The sequence below is a fragment of the Stegodyphus dumicola genome, chromosome 1, assembly GCF_044657685.1.
Source record: "Stegodyphus dumicola isolate Sdum_Otavi_A_Nest chromosome 1, ASM4465768v1".
NCBI lineage: Eukaryota > Metazoa > Arthropoda > Arachnida > Araneae > Eresidae > Stegodyphus > Stegodyphus dumicola.
The window spans coordinates 8,604,402-8,626,181 of record NC_140768.1 but is presented as its reverse complement, the minus strand read 5'-3'; the positions used below and the strand labels follow the sequence as shown (position 1 = coordinate 8,626,181).

Sequence of the window (21,780 nt, the reverse complement as noted above, 5' to 3'; positions counted from 1 at the left end):
CTGATAAACGAGATTATTTACTCCCAACGTTAATGAACATGCAAATTCGTAGTTTTGCTTAAGAAGATATTAATAATAAATAAATAAATAAAAATAAAAAAAAAATCTGAAATGTTTCAGATTTTAAATTACGTCGAAAGGGGCGTTTTTTAACATTTTGTGTGTTACCTTTCTTTATTAAATATCATGTTCCTCGCACTTAAACCATAAGATCCAGTGCAACAGCAATATCGCAAAATAGTTTTAAAACGAGCCTATCTTTAGAATTTCCGATACAGAGACTCACGCGCTGGAGATAAAAATGTTTTTTCTGCACAACGTTGCCATTGCTCGCTTGGAAATCCTTGAGTTTGTTAATCAAAAATTCGTCAAAGTTTTAAAAAATAGGAAATCGATCATAAAACAAATTTCAAATTTCAAATTTGGTCTGCCACATGCTCATATTCGTTGGAGGATTACGTTATTCAAAATTCGATGACTCTATGTACCGTTGTTTTATCACAATACGAGAAATATACATACATTTATGGAGATTTTTCATTATTTAATTTCTTCAAATATAATGCAGGACTCTAACATTTTGTGGCAACAGTTTGAAAAGTGAACCGACATTTATGAGTCCGACGCAAAATGCCAAAACGAAACTAATAGTCCTTCGGGATTCAAATCCCTTTGGACTAATAAAATTATTGTGGTCGCAGAAAAATGAATAAAAATAACACCAGTGAAAGTTATTTTGTTGAATAGAATTTTAATAGAAATTCAAAAGGAAAAATATATGTTTAATTACCAAGGTGTCTTTGGATTCTCGAGGAACATTCCTCATAGGAGAGGCAGAATGCGATGAATCTTCGGAGTTATCGCCTTCGTACTCCACATCTGAGGAGATAGATGGAGGTGACATCAGAGCTTTTTCTGGCTGCAACGGCTGAACTGGTTTGCTGTGTGAAAGTGAAAACTGAAATATGTTTTGCTGCAACGTCGAACTTGCGTTGGAACTGCAGATGCTCGATGGAGATGACGGCGGCGGTGATAAAGGACTGGTAATGGAAGATGGTGGAGTCGGCGACAAAGATGATCCTGGCAGTTCCAAACTTCTCTTTTTGAATGCAGGAGAATACTTTGGCAGAATATTACAATTATTATTATTACTTTCACTCTTCCAAGGAGGTTCTGACAAAGATTTTTGTCGCTGTACAGGTGGGGGGCATTCCAGTTTTTTATTTCTGGGAAGAGACATCGTTTTACACGAAGTTACAACCGTAACTGGAAGTGAGGCTCGCCTTGAATCTTTCAAACCATCTGTATCACTGCTTACAATAGTAGGTAGCTCCTTTGTGCTGTTTGGCTGCATGGGTTTATCAGGAATGACCAGACCTTTTAGCTTTTGCAGCGGCTGCTTTCGATCAATAATAGAGAGTAGGTTAGAGCCCGCCGCTTTTTTGCTCAATAAGTCTTCTGTATTTTTAAGATTTTTGAGGCTATAAAGTCCGTAGTTATACCTTTTATTGTTGGTAAGTTGAGTCTCTGGGTATGTGGAAATAATAGGCTTGGGAGGTTCTACGTCTAGTTTTACAGGAAGAGTAGAATAGCACATATTATCCGTCACAGAATTCGACGCTAAAGATGGTATGCTCAAAGCGGGCTTCATACTGGAATATGGGATTTCTTTATCCGCACATTTCTTGGCAATGCTGTGCATGCTATGCCATTTTGAATCCCGAAGATTATCAAACTTATGATTTTCGGCCGGCGTATGCTCGATTTTCTTATTTTCGACGCTAAGTGTTACAGTTTTGATGTTATTTTCACTACCATAACGCTGAAGATCTCTTTTGCCACTGTTTTGACTCGCCTCCATTTCCGTAAACATAGCTATTCTATCTTTCACACTTACAGATTTTTCATATCGACGTCCTGGTAGAGACCATTTAGCTTCTGCAGCTGTCCTTAAGCATTCTTCACTTTTCCACTTCAGACTAGAAGCTTGTTCGCTATTTCTCCGGTTAGTTCCACTGATTACATCTAGTTTCTTCACGGAAGGGGAAGAACTAAGAGTACGAGCTAGGAAATTCGTCTTAGAGTCATGGGTATAATTCAATTCCTTTTGCTGGTTTACAAGCATCTCTTCGTGAAATGATCGAGTCATGGCAAAATTATTACGCGACTGCTCGCTTTTCTGCAAATTCAAAATATTTTTTGAATTTTCGCTGATAGTACTGGGAGCTATGAGATCTTCATTCGGAGAAGGTTCACCTTCACCGAAATTCGAATCCGCTTCTGAGCTGGAACTTTTACTCAGAGGTATTTTCCTCTGCTTAGGAACTTCAAGGGCTGTAACTTTATTGTTTTTCTGCTGATCAATGAATTTTGATTTTCTTGCGGGAATGGGAGGAGGTTTCTGTCTAGTAGGCACAACTGGAGGGCACGTGACTATTTGCAAAGTTGACGGTAAAGGATCACCATCCAAATCATCTGCAGAATCGATGGACGATGAAGCCAATCCCAAATCATCGCTTTTCTCGGCATCCGAGTCGAGACCTTCGTGTATTGAATATTGTCGCATCTTTGCGGGGTCGTCGGCGAACTTCTGCAAACTATTCTGGAGACGGGCTAAGGCCGATTTCGCCTGGGTCTCGGGAGAGGATGTAAATGGTTCTTCCAGGAACACTCCCGAATCGTCGCAACCGGAAGAATGATGTTTGTTCACAAGTGAATCCTGATCCACTTGGTCAGTTACTTTATCGAATTCCTCTCGGTAAGAGGAAGAGTAGCGAACGTTTTGTTCGTCGCGAAGTAGTTGATGCTTCAGCATTTCGGATGAATGTTCCAGCAAATCTAAAAGAAGAGAAATACATTAATGCATAAGTAATCTGCGGTTTTCATGTGCTATATCTGCTGAATACATAAATATGTAATCAGAGTTTTTTTTCTTTTATATATATATCAAAAAGCATCACTAGTGAGCAAAGTAAAAAATCTCGGGTTGTATTATCAGAGCTTTATTGTAAGTTGGGAAGGTTATATTTCAAACATAAATTAGAAAGGAAAAGAAACTGTTCACGAGAAAGGGGTTTACAAAGTAATAAACGTTTAGTAGTAAGTTTAAAGTAAACACAAAATGCAATTTATTTTGCTTAATATTTCGGAAATGGTAAACATCTGCGACATAATGGCGGGTCAATGAAGGCCTTAGGAACGTCATGCCGATTCCTAACTTCTTAGCTTTTGTGAAGGAAAAGAGGAATTATGAAGAACCATAGGATGACTTTGTCTAAAATCTGAGGAAATAGGCTCAGACATTGTGATAATCAAAGCCTAACTATAATTATAATAATTTGCAGCACGCGACTTCCGTTCGAGTTCCGGCGAATTAAGGGATGAAGAGTAGCTTTACATTTCCGGAACTTAAGAGATTACATATGTAATATTATCTTCCATGTTAATCTTTGGTTCAGTATAACACCAAAATAGGCTACTTGCTTGGACTATGGGATAGCAGTATTATACATACAAATAAAGATGATAGCTCTTCGGTATGAAAACATGACCGTCACGGTGTTTTCGACATTGATCTTTATTTTCAAGCTCTGAAGCCAGGACATGTGCATGATGTAATGACTTGTTTCTAATTATTCACAACTCCTAATGAGAACTTCCTCTCGACCCCTTAACCATGTTGGTTATACTCGAAACAAAGGTAAGCTATTCACGCAGAAAAAGACTTTTATTTTAGAAAAATGAATATTTAATCTCGTTGGAGGATACTTTTTAGGTCATTTATCGGTCCAAATAATTAATTTCTATTGTGAACATATATTTTTAAATTTCAAGGAGATGGCATTTATTTCCGTGCGATAATTTTCCGCATTATAGTTAGAAGCTTTGACAGTTACTTTCTAATGTTTTGCTTACTGAACCGGAAGTCATCTTAATTTAAAATAGAATACAACATGTCAACAGTTTTTAAGTTATTTTCTATCTCCTTTTTTGTACGCCTTCCGTGTTGTAAAGGTTAGCACACTCGGCGCGTATTCGAGAGGTCCGGGTTCGATCACGGCGAGGGCATGTCTCCTCCTTTACAAACATCCTAATGACTCTACAGTGGCGCCCGAACTGAAAAGGTGGTGGATGATGATTCTTCACCACCAGGATTTGGCTACTGGGTCCCCCTAATCTCCAGTTGCTATTTTAAAAGGGAGTATATAAGGTACTTTCTCTCTTCTTTCTGCATGCCTTCGCGGTGTAACGGTAAGCACACTCGGCGTGTATTCGACAGGTCCAGGTTCGAGTCCCGGCGTGGATATTGCTCATTTTTCACCTCTCCAGCTACAAAATTCCTAATGACTTTACAAATTGTTTTTAATTTCAAAGTTCTGGCACACTTACCAAGTGCAACTGTGTCCGATTCTTGGACATCTCGGTCGGGTGGAGAGACTTGAGTTGAGCCGGCTGTCGGGGCATCGGGGGTCCCGGGGCACAACGGGTTCCTCTCGTCCACAGGCACTGGACCCTCACTCACAGGCAACGTCGTCTCTTCGGTTGTCTGCAGTGCACACGAATCCTCGCCCACTAGAAACAAAGAAAGGTTGGTTTTAAAACAATCAGATCATGTCCTAAAACTTACACAAAACGTAGCATTATAACTCAAATCAAGGCAAAGTTCAATCTTGAATTGACTTTAATCTATTCCGGGATCCAACATTAAAGTTTGCCTCAATTTTAGATCCCAGTGTATCTTTTTGTAATCTTTATGCCCGAAGAAAATAGAAATTGCGATTTGAATTGGCGGTTCATGCCAATAATAACTTATATCGGAAAAATATCGCTTTGCGATTTTTCAAAAATTTCTCCCAATTGCAGAATCTGAACATATTTATTGTAAACAAATATACGCCTTAAATAAAATGGCCCCGCATTACGACGATCCGGTATTCTGAACGTGTTTTACCAAACACAAGGGAAGCTTGGGTATGACGGTCTCACATTCATGAGCGTGTCATGTTGCAATTGTTTTTCAAGATAGACAGTATTAAATATCACAATTTAGATAAAATAATATTCCATTTTTACTTCCTTGTACGAAGTAAAGGAAGTATGTAATCACGAAAAATTCCGGGTCATTCCATCGAAAATATCAATTTTGGCAGCTATGGAATGTATTTCAGCGATGTTTATGTGCGATATCTGTACGTAAGGACACAATAAAGGATTCTTTTTCCACAGACGAATTATAAAACTGATTTAAAATGGATTGAGAAGAGATTTTTTTCGTGGCGTCTTTACGTACGTATGAATATATCTCGCATAACTTGAAACGCCACAGAACGTTGAAATTTCTATATCTTTTCAATTTTTAATGAAGATATTATAAGTTTTTATATATTTTTACCTTGCCACGAAGTGAGAACTGAATTAATTGAATGAGAAATATACTTCTAATGAAATTCTAGGAAATGCGTTTAAATGAAATGCAGGAAAAAATGTGTGTAATAAAATATTCTGTACAAGGAAGCCATGTGTGTACACATGAGATTTTAAATTTTTAAATGGTAACGTACCTTAGACCTCTCATACTTATCAATATGGTTCACAGAAGGACATTTTGAGAAATAAAAATTACCTTACATTCCATCCCATGCAGTATCTGCAGTTGTTTACAAAAAATTATTAGTTTTTTTTTTTTTTTTTTAAATGTCAGAGCAATAAATAGAATAGTTCTTAACAGGGCTTACATCAAGTTAGCTGTAGTGTTTATAGTAGAAATCAATAAATTAGATTCTATAAATAACTTCATATTACAGCACACTTTTTTTTATAAAGAGAAAAAATAAATTTCTCATTTAGTAACCGGTTCAATAATATCCCCTCCACCCCATTACGAGAGAACAATATAATATTGCGAAGAATAGGACACACATTATTTTGTGTCGTAATACGAAATTATAGAAAAGTGAAACAATTTGTGATTTTTGCTATTTCCTGAAGTGCAGAAAGAAAAATTTATGCGCAAATAACAAAGGAGAAATTAGATGGAAGATCAGATTATTGGACCGTGAAATTGGGGTTACTTTAATTACAACAGCAATTTTTTAAGAAACTAGTTTATATACAGGAAATACGTAGTGGGAGAAAACAGATGTCACACACGTGTTCTCTATGCCTTCTAAGATGAAAATCTGTCATATTTCATATTAAACTCGCTGGTTCCTAAACAAGATGATATTGTATGCAAAATTATGGTATACGAAACAGGTCCCGAAGCTCTAAACACAACATTCCATGTCCTTTATCACGTAGAAATCATACAAAGATAGTTTCCACATTCGGATATAGAGAATTTGTGTATGCAAAAGCATTATCGAGTTCATAAAATGAGCAGCTACAAATCGTTGCTATTGAAGAAACCGTGTGTTAAAAGTTATCGACCATGTAATACATACAAGTGTTAGCAAGTATTAATTATGCATACGTCCTGAATTCTTTTTAAATATAAAACCTAATCAAATATTGTTACTCCTTAATATATTCCTTTTAAAAGGACGACTGGGGATGAGGAGACCCAATCGATAAATCCTAGTGGTGACGACGAGCGCCATTTGTAGAGTCATTATTTTTTTTTTTTTTAGCCCAAAGGGCCAATTTGCCAAGATGGGCTGTTAATTTCGTTTTGACATTTTGCGTTGATTCGCATTAAACGGTGAATCACTTTTTAAATTGTTGCCACCAAATATTAGAGCCCTGTGTTATATTTAAAGAAACTACATAATGAAGAATCTGCATAAAGGTATGTACGTTTCTCGCGTTGTGATAAAACAACGGTACACCTAGAGTTATCCAATTATGAATAACGTACGTCTCCACCCGAATATGGGCATCTGGAAGTCCGAATTTGGAATTTGCTTTATAATCTCTTTCATATTTTTGTAAAGCAATTATGAGTTTTTGATTAAGAAATTCAACGATTTCAAAGCCAGCCATGGCAACACTCTGCGGAGGGGGGGGAATTATATTCAGCACGCGAGACTGTGTATCGGAAATTCTAAAGATAGGCGCATTTTAAAATGATTTTATCTCGAACCTTGATGAATGACTCGAACCTTGGACCTTTCGAATAAACGTCGTGTATACGCTTCCAATTATACTACGAAGGCATACAAAAAGGAAAGAGAAAATACTTTACAAAGTTACTCCTTTCCGCTTTATTTTATTTAATTGACTAATAGCATATTTTATTAATTTAAAAAAAAATCAATTTGGGTAAAGATAGTACGTGAAAGAAAGGTAAGGCATATAAGACATATATACCCAGTTTTGACCGAAGTATACCTTTCAGGACTTCATACTCCACTTAGTTTGTAGAGACAATAGGATTTTTTAGAAGCAAGCGAGATGAAAAATTAACAACCGCCTTCGCCGGGAATCGAACCACGGACCTCTGGAATACCGGCCCAGCGTGCAGAACCACTACACCACGAAGGACGCTAGGAACTAAGTGGGAGAAATACCTTATATACTCCCCTTTTTAAAGGGCTACTAGGGTTTCATGGGACCTAGTCGCCAAAACCTGGGTGTGGAGAATCATCATCCACAACCCTTTTAGTTCGGGTGCCACTTGTAGAGTCGTTAGGTTAATTGGAAGCATATAAGATGAAAAATATGCAACCGCCTTCGCCGGGAATCGAATCACGGACCTCTGGAATATCGGCACAGCGTGCAGAACCACTACACCACGAAGGACGCTTGGAAAGCGGGAGAAATACCTTATAAGTTTGTCATCAGTCATTTAAAATAAATTTTGAAGTCCATAGATCTTGTGCCCCTTCACTGCGAGGAGAGACGGCTATCACAAATACGTAAACTTTATCCTTAATTCAAAAATCAGGTTGCATTAGCTGAATTCGCTAAGGAAGATGGAGGATATAAATGGAAAAAAGAAAGCTATGGAGGGGAGGTGGAAAAAGAAAACTGATATCTCAAGCTTGTCTCACAGATCGAAATCAGTTAGTCACGCAGCCTGTAGAATAGTTTCGTGTGCAGGATATGGGGTCTGCAGGAAAAGTTGCGAATACAGCGGCGCTGCCGATCGTGCGCTGGGCCCACCACTAAAGTAGAAAAATCTCACAGTAATTATTTTTTTAAGAGGCTGCATAACTATGAGCTTCAACGTAACTACCCCAAGCAGATATCCCTTTTACAGCGGTCTGAGGTGAACAGGTGTGACGTTTCATACACTATTTGCACAAATTTCTCACACCAACGTTCAGTTGATGCGTTTTGAGACACACTTGCATAGTCTATTCTGTTTGTAAAGACATTTAGTGGAAGGATGCACCCCGCGGGGTTTGAACCGCAGTCCTCTCGATTGTGAATTACTAGTCGTGAAGCAGGCTCGTTTTTCGTCCGAGAGATAATCTTTTTTGGTTCCGCTGGAATGTTTCGAAGTAACGGTTTCGGAAATCGCGAAAAAACAAATGTTGCGTTTTCAGCGTTCTATTTTTAATATTCATAGCCAAGAGATGTCTTTTCGAAATAAACCGATACGCTCTACAAATTTGTAATTCACTTTTTTTCCTACTATCTCGTACCGCTTTCGAGACAGGAAAGCTAACTTCGCCGTTTTCCAACAGGTGGCGCTGTACGCAGTCTCATCCAGCAGTGCAAAGCCACTTTACTATACGTAGAAAACATTTTTATGACTATATAGCTGCAACCGTTCGGCAATTAAACGGGTGGGTGGTACTGGACCCTTTAACTTATACATTAAAAGAGAGAACGTATTTGCTTCGTTTCTTGAACTCGTCCGTTCGTAATTGAATGTTTCAGTTCAAGATGTGATATGTACAGCAATCAATGAACTTTCTTATATACTTAACATATTAAGTATATAAAAAATATACTTAACATATTAAGTATATAAGAAATATACTTAACATATTAAGTTCATCTATTTGAAGGGGCTTTATATGCAGTCCACGCTTTTCACATGTGACACTTTCAAAGATGCAGGATTATCATACAATTTTCCGTTCAGTAAACCAATAGAAGTAATTTTATGATTATTATCTCCACAAATAATTAAACATTCCAAAACATCGCATATTATTATTACAATAATAATTATGTAATATGGTAACTTTTTGTTCAGCGAAACTTGAAATCTTAAGTTAATCAAATACTCCAAAATACCGTGTATTTACGTTTAATTGCTACGTAAAGATTTCTGGAGAGTTCGAAAATTAGTTTTAATTTCTACGTGAAGATTTCGGGAGAGTTGGAAAATTATTTTAGTTTAATTGCTAAGTGAAGATTCCTGAAGAGTTGCAAAATTATTTTAGTTTAATTGCTACGTGAAGATTTCTGGAGAGTTGGAAAATTATTTTAGTTTAATTGCTACGTGAAGATTTCTGGAGAGTTGGAAAATTATTTTAAACTGCAAGCGAAAAATCTAAAAAGCTGTTTACATGTAAATGAGTTAATTTACCATACTCATGTCTTCGTAGCATATAATGTTTTAGTGTTATTATTTGTTTTGAGAATGTCCAGTGAAATTGAAATGGCTATCGTATCGTACAGAAATTTATCATCACCTTTTTGAGAATAGCTTCTCTTCAAGATTTATCATCTTCATCGCGTTTTGAACTCACGTGGCACTTTATGGTTGAGTCGAAAAACGCACACAGTTATCCCCATTCTATTTCCTTTCTGTTTCTTAGAAATGTGATAGAGAAACTCGATTTTAAATCCATCATTGTTTCAGTCCTCCCCGCTTAGTCATCAAGAAGGGGAAGCGGCCATTACTAACAGACAGAGTAAGCAAATGGACTGTGATCTTCTTTCCAATTTCCATATCGTTAAAAACATATTGGATTTAAACAAACAAATAGATGGTACGCATATTAAAAGTTATTACTTTTGACAATAAAAAATTACACAACAAAATCGTGTTTTGAAAACTTCAGATTGTAGTCTTAACACCTATACAAGATTTTATCATTAAAGAAATAAAATTAATACCGGATGCTCTAACAGATGAACTAAATTTTTTACTATTACGTACCACTGCAACTCAACTCAAAAACAGAATTTCAATGTTGGAATCTCGAGGTTCTTTCCAGGATCATTCCTTCGAACGCAAAACGTATAAATACAGAAATTTTAAACTATTAGAAAGGCCAATACCGTCCGAAACACTAAAGGACTGTTTGAGTAAAATTAATGAATCTTTTGATCATTCCTTTTTAATGCTAATGAGGATCGCGTATTTACAGCATAACAAGTAAAAGATACGCTTCGTCGACTGGCAATAACACTTGACATTTAATCACGTGAGACAAAAACCATTACCACGGATAAAAAATCAACAAATCTTATTAATAATTAAAACTCGTTACACATTATTGTGCTCTATAGTAAAAAAATGGACATTTGCAAATATCTCACGAGATTACTAGACAAAAGTAAGGAATCCAAGATTAGCTAGATTTAACGCTTAAGAAAATTCATCATGACAAAAAATTAAAAATAAAATCATAAAACGAGAACGCAAGGATATTCAAAACAATTAATTTCATTGTTTACAAAGGCAAATAATCTCCATGTCTTCAACGCAGGCCCATCAGCGGCCGAGCGGTAAAGTCGCTGAAAACTAGTAGTTCGGTCCGATGTTCGAATCTTCCTCCTCCATAGAACTGTGCTTGGTACCCCAAGGTACCTGATCGACAAGGCTCTACCCCTTGTGGAACAGTTTAAAAATTGCGAATAATATAAAGAAATAACCTAAGGAAGATATGTAAGGTTTTTTTAGCCCAAAGTCTCTGAAAGACTATTACTGTTTTCGTTTTGCAATTTTGCGTCGATTCACTACAAACGGCGAATCACTTTTCAAACTGTTGCCACAAAGTATTATCGCCCTGTGTTATATTTAAAGAAATTAAATAATGAAAAATCTGCATAAATGTATGTCTATTTCTCGCCTTGTGATAAAACAACGGTACATAGAGCCATCGAATTTTGAATGACGTAATCCTCCTACGAATATGGGCATGTGGAAGACCGAATCTGAAATGTGGAATTTGTTTTATTATCGATTTCCTATTGTGTAAAACTTTAACGAATTTTTCATTAACAAACTCAAGAATTTCAAAGCGAGTAATGGCAATGTTGTACAGAAAAAAAATATTTTTATCTCCAAGGCGCGAGTCTCTGCATCGGAAATTCTACAGATAGGCTCATTTTCAAACTATTTTGCGATATTGCTGTTGAACTGAATTTTACGGTTTAAGTGCGAAAAACATGATATTTAATGAATAAATGTAACACACAAAATGTTAAAGAAACGCTCCTTTGGACGTAATTTAAAATCTGAAACATTTCAGATTTTCTTTCTTTATTTATTTTAAATTTTTTTTTAAAGTAATTCATTAATAATTTAGAATTCGTACTTAAACCAGAAGTTAGGGAATGGTAGTTAAAATATTAAGGAGGTTCGAATCCTGCGGACGGTCTGGCTCCATCGGCGTGTTCATGTTTTTCTCCACGTATAATGTATAGATGAGTCAGTTTCCTTTATAAAGTATTCACGAAGGGGTCCCTGTCCTTAGGCAGATAGCCCTCGAGTGCTTCGCCGCAATCAAACGACTCCGACGCAAATAGTACATATGTTATGTGAGAAATAGAGACAAGCAGGCACAGGTTTGGAAGTCTCTGAAAACGCGTAATAAAACACATAGAGGTGGGGGAAGAATAATGCAAACAGAACAAGACAAAACTACCAGTATTCAGTTGTGTTACTCACACGGCAGCATTCGCAATACATACTTATTTGTTTATTATATAAGGAAGCAAGGATGCAGTTTCACATAAGGGTTATGTACCTAAGGGATGCCTTTCTGCTGACGTTACTGCGAGAAAATGGTTCCTTTCCTGTAATTCGAGTCCGACGTAACTACCAGTGATCACCTGTGTTATCCACTCGGCAAATGAACTAGTCTATGCAAGACAAATTTCGAGCAGGATTAATACTCAGTTAAAAATGAACAGACTTATTTGATTGAAAGATTTGAGAAAATTATTTGATTATCTGATTTTTTTTCAATATTATCCCGATACTTTACTATTATATTTTAGAAGTAGTACTGTAACCATTAAGTACAGGAAATTAGAATTTGTAGAAATATCACCTGTTTAATTATTATCGTCTCCTAGAATATTTAACTTCCGCGAAACATTAACTGGTTTAAAAAGTACTGCGATTGAAAACGGAACAAAAGATACAAACTGTTTCAAATAGTTTTTAGAAGAAGCCAGAATATAATATCTATGTTGAACTTACTTTAAACATATACATGTTACTTTAAATGCACTGAATGTCCAAGATAATCAATACATCAGAAAATTAAGCAGTGTGGGCTGTAAAATGAGATAAAATTCGAACTCCGATTAGGATTACTTTCTGAGAAATGCTAGATTCATTTTCACAGAATTTCATACCGCTCTCCTTTCTTCGAAGCAGAAAAAGTATTCTGAACCATCACGTCAAATTTCTTCACTTAATAACAAAATAAAAATATATAAATTTTCATAATAACCATACATTGTTTGTTCTCTTGCTGATACAATCAGTTGTTTGAGGTTCATTTATATCAGCTTTGCAATCTGGTCAATAAAAATATAGATCCGGTGGTCTTTTCTTTCTTTCTTTTTTTTTTTTTTTTTTTTTTCCATTCTTAGCACAAATTTCAATTCCCCTCCTCCTTAACGGATAGAAAAAACTTGGAAGTCGTATCAAATTAAACATTCGATATGGCGGAAACGAATTCCTGAATCGCACCGAAGGGAGAAGTCGTCCAGATCTGTCTCAAGGTCACCGCACGAAACAATGGAAGGACAATCGCCTCCGTTCACCTGGAAGGAATTTGGTGGATCCTCCTCCTTCCTCTCTCCACACACACACACACACACACACCTGTTTCCTCTGTTTTATTTCTCGAATTGTGCAAATGAATGGTCACCGGAAATTCGCCATTCCCCGAAGTAAAGCAAAGGGTAGACGGGGGCTTCGAATCTCGCTCTTGATTGAGACAGTCTCAAAAAAAGGAAAAAAAAAAAAAAAAAATATATATATATATATATATATATATATAGAACACTACACAACCTTTAAAAAAAATACTGAACTAGATAAGTAATCCAAAAAACATTTGCGGGTGATTAGAATTCCACGAAACCGTTCACATTTTCCCATTAGACAATTAAGTGAAAGACTGAAAGTGACAGCTCGTGGTATAATGAGATATAAGCATGCGAACTTAGATCCTGCAAACTGAAAAGAAAACCATAGAATTTTCATTTCTGATGTCAATAAATATGCACAGTGGAAAAAAATTGTGGTTGGGAAAAAAAAACCTTACAATGTCGCTATTGCTCGCTTTGAAATCATTGAGTTTTTAATCAAACACTCAAAAATGCTTTACAAAATATGAAAGAGATCACAAATAACAAATTCGGCTTTCCAGATGCCCATACTCGGATGGAGACGTACGTTATTCAAAATTGAATGGCTGTAGTTACCGTTGTTTTATCACAATGCAAGAATTTTACATTTATGCAGATTCTTCATTATTTAATTTCTTTAATACATGGCTCTAGTATTTGGTGGCAACAATTTGAAAAGTGATTCGCCGTTTATAGTGAATCGACGCAAAATGCCAAAAGGATAATAATAACCCTTCTGGGCAAATTACCACACTTTGGTCTAAAAATATTTAAAGTTATTCAATATTTTAAAAAAGTTCAGTAAGAATATTTTTGAAACCCTTTCAATATTTAAAAAAATTTATCATAGTGAAATTAATGAAACCTTTTCTGAAGTGGAGGAACCTTGTACACAATGTACTTGTTCTTTAAATGAGGACGCAGAGTAGGTTGACGACTTCATAAGTCACTGTTCGACATTATTTGATCATCTGAGTAATACTTTTTTTTTTAATTAAGTTAATACAAAAATGTGTAATCTAAAATTTCCAAAAATTTATTACAATATTTTTCTTTTCTAAATAACTGTCGTAATGATATAAAAACACATTCAAATAAAATATTGCATGCAAATCATCATACCATTTTAAAAATGGCTTCAAAATCCAGATTATCAAGTTAAAAAAAAAAAGTCTGAACTGCTTTTAACAGACAATAATAAAAAAATGATGCGAAATCCAAGAAAAAAAAATTTTTAATGGATCTTTGGAAACAGTTAAAATTATCCTTCGAAATCGGGAAATCGAATCACTTTATGAGTCGTTTCGCTTTTCATTCGAATCAGGTGCCATTCGGAAAAATATATGATATTTATCTTACCAATTGAATCTGTCATGGATTAACATTCAACGCTTAATATTCGTTTCTCACTTTTGAATCGGAGTGATTTAAATAAAAAAATGTATTTAATTTGTGACCTATCTAATTAAAACTAATATATTATAATCAATATTTTCATAAAATGATGATATTATGCTTTTTATTATTTATTTCACATTCTGTAAAACTTTAATGAATTTTTTTATTAACTAAACGATTCGAAAGGGAGTCGTGGCACCACCGTACGGAATAAAACATTTTTATCTCCAACGCGCGAGATTGTCTATCGGAAATTCTAAAGATATGCTGTTTTTAAATATTTTGTGCCTCTGCTGTCGAATTTATGTGGCGTATGTGCAAAGAACATGATATTTAATAAATGACACACAAAACGTTAATAATAAAAAGATGAGTTTTGTAAGCCAGTTTCCTAAAAAAGTAAACATTACTCATATGATGAACTGAGAAAAGACTGGGGGGGGAAGAAAAAAAGTGTATGGCAACACTTAAAACTGCATCGGGAATTCTAAACCTATGCTGCTTTCAAAATTTTTGTGATTTTTGCTGTTTAACTGGATATGGGCGTTTAAATTCGAAGAAAATGATGCTTTATAATAAAACTAAAAAGACAAAAAGGGGGTGTGTTAGCAGCGGTGAGTGCAAGAGGGACTGGTAAAATGCGAGCATAGCGAGAGGAGTAAAAAACTTTTAAGACTTTTTTGGGTGACCGTTAAAATGTGAAACCTTTCAGACTTCATTGTAATCCGCTCTTACAGATCATATCTCTTTACATAACAAAATATTCTATAATTTGAAGCTACAATCAAATAAACTTATCCCTTTGAGTTCTCCCAAATCACTTCAAAATCCACTGGCGTTCCATCAAGTTCACGGTCCATCCGGATAAAACGGAATATCGGATAATAGAGGAATTCTTTCTGTTTATTTTAAATGCATTCATATGTATTGCGATTATTTACTCGCCTGAAGAGAAGAGCTTGAAAATTCAATGATGTATTTCACTCCTTGTTTAATATTTATTGAATTAGTTTTTACTGAATTACTGATTTTTTAATAATTACGATTACGAAATATCGGATAATAGATGATTCCGTTATCGTAATTATTAAAAAAGGGATAAAACACACCACTGAATTTTTTCAAGCACTTTCCTTCGTGGGAGTAAATACGCTCAATATATACGAAAGTATTCAACATAATAGTACTGAAATCAGAACTCGTATTTCAAAGTAACACTTTAAAAATAATGATATGCAACAATACTATTTATTAAAGCAAAAAAAATTATCACAAACTACTACTACTCTACTCGTTATATAATATTTATCTTACCCAAATCTCTAATTCGAACTCGATACTGCAATATTTTAACATCAATACAAAAAAAAAAAAAAAAAAAAAGAACAGAATGGTATTCATTAATAAATTACCTGTGACTTAAAGTGCACTAGACTTATAAATGTATTAAATATCATTTTATGCGTCTAATTCTCTCTTTTTTTTTCTTTTTTTTTTTTAACGTTTTGTGTGTTACTTTTATTTATTAAAATCTCATGTTTACCACACTGAAACCATAAAATTCAATTCAACAGCAATATAAAATAATTTTAAAACAGCACATCTTCAGAATTTCCGATACAGTCTCGCGCGCTGGAGATAAAAATGTGTGTATGTTAGGAGGGGGGCAGGTTCCCCCCCCTCTACAGTGCTGTCATGGCTGGCTTTGGAACCGTTGAGTTTCTTATAACAAAAATCCTTTAAAGTTTTATAAAATATGAAATAGACAGTAAAACAAATTCTAAATTCGGGCTTCCAGACGCCTATATTCGAGCGGAGGACTACTTTATTCAGAATTCGATGCCTCTAGGTACCTTTTTTTTCCACAATGCGAAAAACATACATACATTCATGGAGATTCTTCCGTTTTTAGTTTCCTTCAATATAATGCAGGGCTCTAATATTTGGTAGCAACAATCTGAAAAGTGCAACATCATTTAGAATGAACCAACGCAAAATGGCAAAACGGAATTAACATCCCATCTAGGAAAATTACCCCTTTGGCCTAATAAATAAAATATGAACTGAACCTTTTCCAAAGTATATATATATATATATTTTTGTCCTATTAATTCCACGATCTAATACACTAGTTCCACTTTCCTATATTTAACCAGCCTTCTTTCTCGTGTTCCGAAAACCAAGGAACACGTCTTTGCACCTCATAATGGAAAATTTACAAGTGACTTTGTGAACTCACTCAATTCACAAAGTATGTCATTCCGGAAATGAACCAAAACGACAAATTTGAATACATTATGTAACTGGCTTTTTGTGTCGCTTTTCGATGGAAGAGTCCCATTGTAATCTTTTAAGGAGATAAAAACTTTATAAGAAAGATCCACAATTTCCTTAACCACCGAGACTGGCGTTATGGCATTCACTGATTCCATTCTGCATAGCTGTAAACTAATGTGCACTCTCATCACGACAACGGAGATGTCAACCATGCGCCTAGGGAAACTAAAGAATAATAAATAATACGCTCGTAGTTCCGTAAGCAGTACAACAAATCTGGATTCAGTTCCTCCAGTAAATACGAACTAAATAACAGCAGATAAAAACCATAATATCCATTTCACCCATTTTCATAATCTGTTAAAACTCTGAAAAGAGATCCATCATCTTTGAAGATCCATCTTCGGAAGACATCTGTTGAATAATGCAGAAAGAGGATTTTCGGCATTTCGCCTAGTGTGATTACAAATTTTTAGCGAAAAGAGCGTTAGCCCAGAAGGGCTTCCGTTTCACTTTTCAAATTCTTGCCACCAAAGTATTGTAATCGCGAAAAGTTTCAGGCAGCATAGTTCAACGAAAATATCCATTTTGACCGCTATCGAATGCAATTTAACGATGTTTTTGCGTCATATCTGTACGTAAGGACAGAATAAAAGACTCTTTTCCTTCAAAAAAATTATAAAACTGCTTTAAAATGAATTCTGAAGAGAATTTTTCGTGGCGTCAGTACCAACGTATGTACGTACGTACGTATCTCGCATAATTCAAAAACGAGTAGCCTCAGAACGTTGAACTTTTGTATATAGGACTGCTATAAAAGTAGATGTGCACCTCGTATTTGGTTGCAATCGGCCGCACCAAACGTATATAAATATATTTACATATATATCCACTCTGTTACCCGGCTCAGTGATCTCAGTTTCTTTACGCTTATATGTTTGTAAATTGTACATTTTTTGCTTTAAAATGATTGAATTATGTTGTTTTTATCTTCCGTTTAAGGTTTTTATGCCTTTAGTATATCTGTATACAATATTTTTAGTGATTCTAAGCCTTTTTTTAATGGCGGCCATTGGTTGTTTACATTTGAAACAGCAGACTAGTGGATTTGTTGCCAATCTAGAGAAACTTAGCTTCGCAACAACAAAGATAACGCCTTCATTTATTATTGTCAATTAAATCATGCTTAATTCTTTCTGGAATTGTTTCGAGGAAATAAGCGTTTGAGATTTACTTCGTAATTTTTAATATAGATATTTTGAGTTTTTATGTATTTTTGCCTTCTCGCGAAGTGAGAACTGAATTAATTGAATGAGAAATACTCCATCGTCTGTGAAAAACTGTTTCTTTTTTGTTTCGTTTGCTTAATTTCTTTTATACATAGTTCTAGCTTTATTATAGTATTTGAATAGAATATGTGGCAACGATTAGATAATTCTTTAAATGATATAAATTTTGTGCATTCTGAGTTATAATATCAATGAAATATAATACTGTTAAGTAAACCTAGCGCCAGAGTGTCGCTATGGTAAACAAAGTGAATTTTAAAGAATGCATTTATTCTATTGTGGTTTATGCGCTGTCGGCGAAGTAGGTTTAATTCGATCTAATAAGTTTAAATAAAGTGCAAGAAAAATGCGTATAATTTAATATTCCGTACAAGGAAGTCATGTGGTGGACACATCAGATTTTTTTTTTTTTTTTTAAAGTAGAACCGATGTTACTTTTTCTCGTATTTTTAAATTTTAATTCTTTTTTATTCCTTACTTTCATCGGTAATTTTTGCGAATTTTCTATACTGGCTCTCTGCTTTCCGTGACAAAGATAACCTTTTTTATATCGGAAAACTTAAAAAGGTACAGAACTCAAACCTCAAAAATATTTTTTTAAACCTTTTAATTAAAAAATTTATACAGAAAAAAAAAAATTCTTTTCGTTTTGAGGGCAAACTTTTGAGACCTAGAAAGCGAGATCTCGAAACGGTTTCCATAAATGATCTAATCCCCGAAACAAACCATCATCAGAGAAAAACAAACAATTGAAAAATTAGGTAAATGACTCGATAACGCTAAGAGACTCATTAAGAGGATGCAAATAGCTCTCGGAATAAATGTACACCAATCAACGATGAATAACGCTTCGCGAGATTTGAATGGTTCCAAGCTTACTGCAGCTTAAAAAGAACTTATTATTTTTATGGTGTTTTGGAACACAGCCGAGTGTGAAACAAGAGAATGTCTGCCCAGCTTAGTTGCTCGTTGGTGGCATTGGTGATATCTTGCGTATTTTTAGAGGCTTAGTAGGCGTCCGCTGTCCACGAACAAAAGAAGAGGCAACAATGGGCGACCCTAATCCTGGACAGAGGTGATAACGCGGATGAGTGGGATGAATGTGACGTCACAGATATGGATCTGTCACCAGAGAAAAAAAAGCTCTTAAGGGAATACTACTCAGGATTTTTAGTCCAAAGGGATTTCAGTCCCGAAGGACTATTGCTTTCGTTTTGGCATTTTGCGTCGGACTCATAAACGTCGGTTCACTTTTCAAACTGTTGCCACAAAATGTTAGAGTCCTGCATTATATTTGAAGAAATTAAATAATGAAAAATCTGCATAAATGATTGTCTATTTCCGGCATTGTGATAAAACAATGGTACATAGAGCCATCGAATTTTGAATGACGAAATCCTACTGCGAATATGGGCATCTGAAATCCCAAATTTGGAATTTGTTTTATTATAGATTTTATATTTTGTAAAACTTTAACGAATTTTTGATTTACAAACTCAATGCTTTAAAAGCGAGAAATGGCAACGTTATATAGAAAAAAAATACTTTTATCTCCAGCTCGCGAGACTGTGTATATCGGAAATTCTAAAGATATGCTGAATTTAACATTATTTTGCGATATTGCTCTTGAACTGAATTTTATGGTTTAAGTGCAAAGAACATGATATTTAATAAATAAAGGTAACACTCAAAACGTTAAAAAACGCCCCTTTGGACGTAATTTAAAATCTGAAAAATTTCAGATTTTTTATTATTTTTTTGGAAAATCTCTTGTTAGTTCTTGTTTCTTTTTCAAGACTTTGGTTTCTCCAAACACACAATGAAAGTATTTAAAAATACTTTGTAATTTATTATTTCGGGGATACACACATCCTTGGATTATCTATTGTATAAATAATCAAAACGATAATGAAATTTTAAAAAAAAATCTGAAAGCTTTCAGATTTTACATTACGCCCAAGGACCTTTTTTTTTTAACTTTTTGTGTGTTACCTTGATTTATTAAATATCATGTTTTTTGTACTTAAACCATAAAACTCAATTCCTCAGCAATGTCGCAAAGTAATTTTAAAATGAGCATATCTTTAGAATTTCCGATACACAGTCTGGCACACTGGAGATAAAAATCCCCCCTTCTCACCCGCACAGTGCTGCTATGGCTCGCTTTGAAATTGTTGAGTTTGTCAATCAAAAATTTGTTGAAGTGTTACAAAATACGCCATCGACAATAAAAAAAATTCCAAATTCGGGCTTCCAGATGCCCAAATTGGATGGCTCATATTCTTCAAATTTGGATGGCTCTAGGTACCGTTGTTTTATCATAATGCGAGAAACAGACATACATTGATGCAGATTCTTCATAATTTAATTTCTTTAAATATAGCACAAGGCGTTTAATATTTGGTGGCAACATTTCGAAAAGCGAACCGACAGTTAAAAGTTTTCCACGCAAAATGCCAAAATGAAATTAAAAGCCCTTCTGAGCTGATAATGAGACAGAAATACAAGTCTGCAGGTGAGATCTAATAAGAGTATAGGAAAAATTGTCATATAACAGCAATAAGAGTCTGTGCATCATTTATCGCAGAAACAAATGCCCAGAAGTGCGAAATCTGGCATAAAGATTCTTCAAGCAAAGCCTGTAGGAAACTACTCCTCCTCTAAAAAATTACTTAGCTTATTTTAGTACTTTAATTTAATTTAGTTTTTAGCCCAAAAGCGACGTTAATCCCGAAAGACATTTTACGTTGAATCGCTATAAATGGAGTTTCACTTTTCATATTGTTGCCACCAAATATTATTATATTATAAAATTAAAATTTTGAAGCAATATATGTTTAGAATTTCCCATGAAGTACTAAGTAGTGGCATACGTTTTTCTATTTTCTATGCCCCCTTCTAGTTTTTTCTCAGTTCATCGTATCAGTGTTCAGTCTTCTTAGTACTAGGCTTGCAAAACATTTTAGCCCAAAGAAGTGTTAGCTCAGAATGGCTATTAGTTTCGTTTTGGCATTTTGCGTCGATTCACTGCAAATGTCCGTATCGCTTTTCAAACAGTTGCTACCGAATATGATCCCCCTGTGTTACATTTAAAGAAATTAAATAATGAAGAATATGCATGAATGTATGCATGTTTCTCGCACCGTGAAAAACAACGGTACCCGGAGCCATTCAATTTTGAATAACGTAGTCCTCCACCCGAACATGAGCACCTGGAAACCTGAATTTTGAATTTGTTTTATTATCCATTTCATATCTGGTAAAACTCTAACGAATTTTGTACGGAATAAAATATGTTTATCTCCAGCGCTCGAAACTATCTAACAGAAATTCTTAAGATATGCTGTTTTTAAATATTCTGTGATTTTACTGTCGAATCGAATTTTATGTGGCCAAGAACGTGATATTTAATAAATAAATACACAAAACTTTGAAAATACAGAGACAAAAAAAAAAGTTTTGCTAAGCTACCTCAGGAAGTTGGTGTATTTAATTATGGCAAAGCACACTAGGGCTATCTAAGGGGAGGGATGCCTTCGTGGAGGACTTTCTAAGAGGAACTGGCTCGTATACACGCTACCTCAGGAAGAAAACTGATATGATGAACAGAACACGGGGGAGGGGGTTGTGTGTTATCTTTATTTGTTAAATATCGTGTTCTTCGCACTTAAACCATAAAATTCAATTTAAACAGCAATAGCACAAAATATTTAAAAGAGCGTATCTTTAGAATTTCCGATACACAGTCTCGCGCGCTGGAAAGTCCCCCCCCTTCCCGGTATTGCCATGGCTCGATTTGAAATGGTTGAGTTTCGCAATC

The 21,780-nt window shown here is 34.9% G+C and overlaps 1 protein-coding gene across 1 annotated transcript in view; it reads right to left on the bottom strand.

Annotated features, from left to right (window-relative positions):
- LOC118188453 (uncharacterized) overlaps positions 1 to 21,780 on the bottom strand; it is a 537,164-nt gene that overhangs the window by 31,145 nt on the left and 484,239 nt on the right. The window contains exons 6-7 of the mRNA XM_085812498.1: positions 4,390 to 4,572; positions 791 to 2,838 (exon numbers count right to left, since the gene is read on the bottom strand). Coding sequence (XP_085668624.1) covers positions 791 to 2,838; positions 4,390 to 4,572 — 2,231 coding nt within the window. The remainder of the gene's footprint in view (positions 1 to 790; positions 2,839 to 4,389; positions 4,573 to 21,780) is intronic.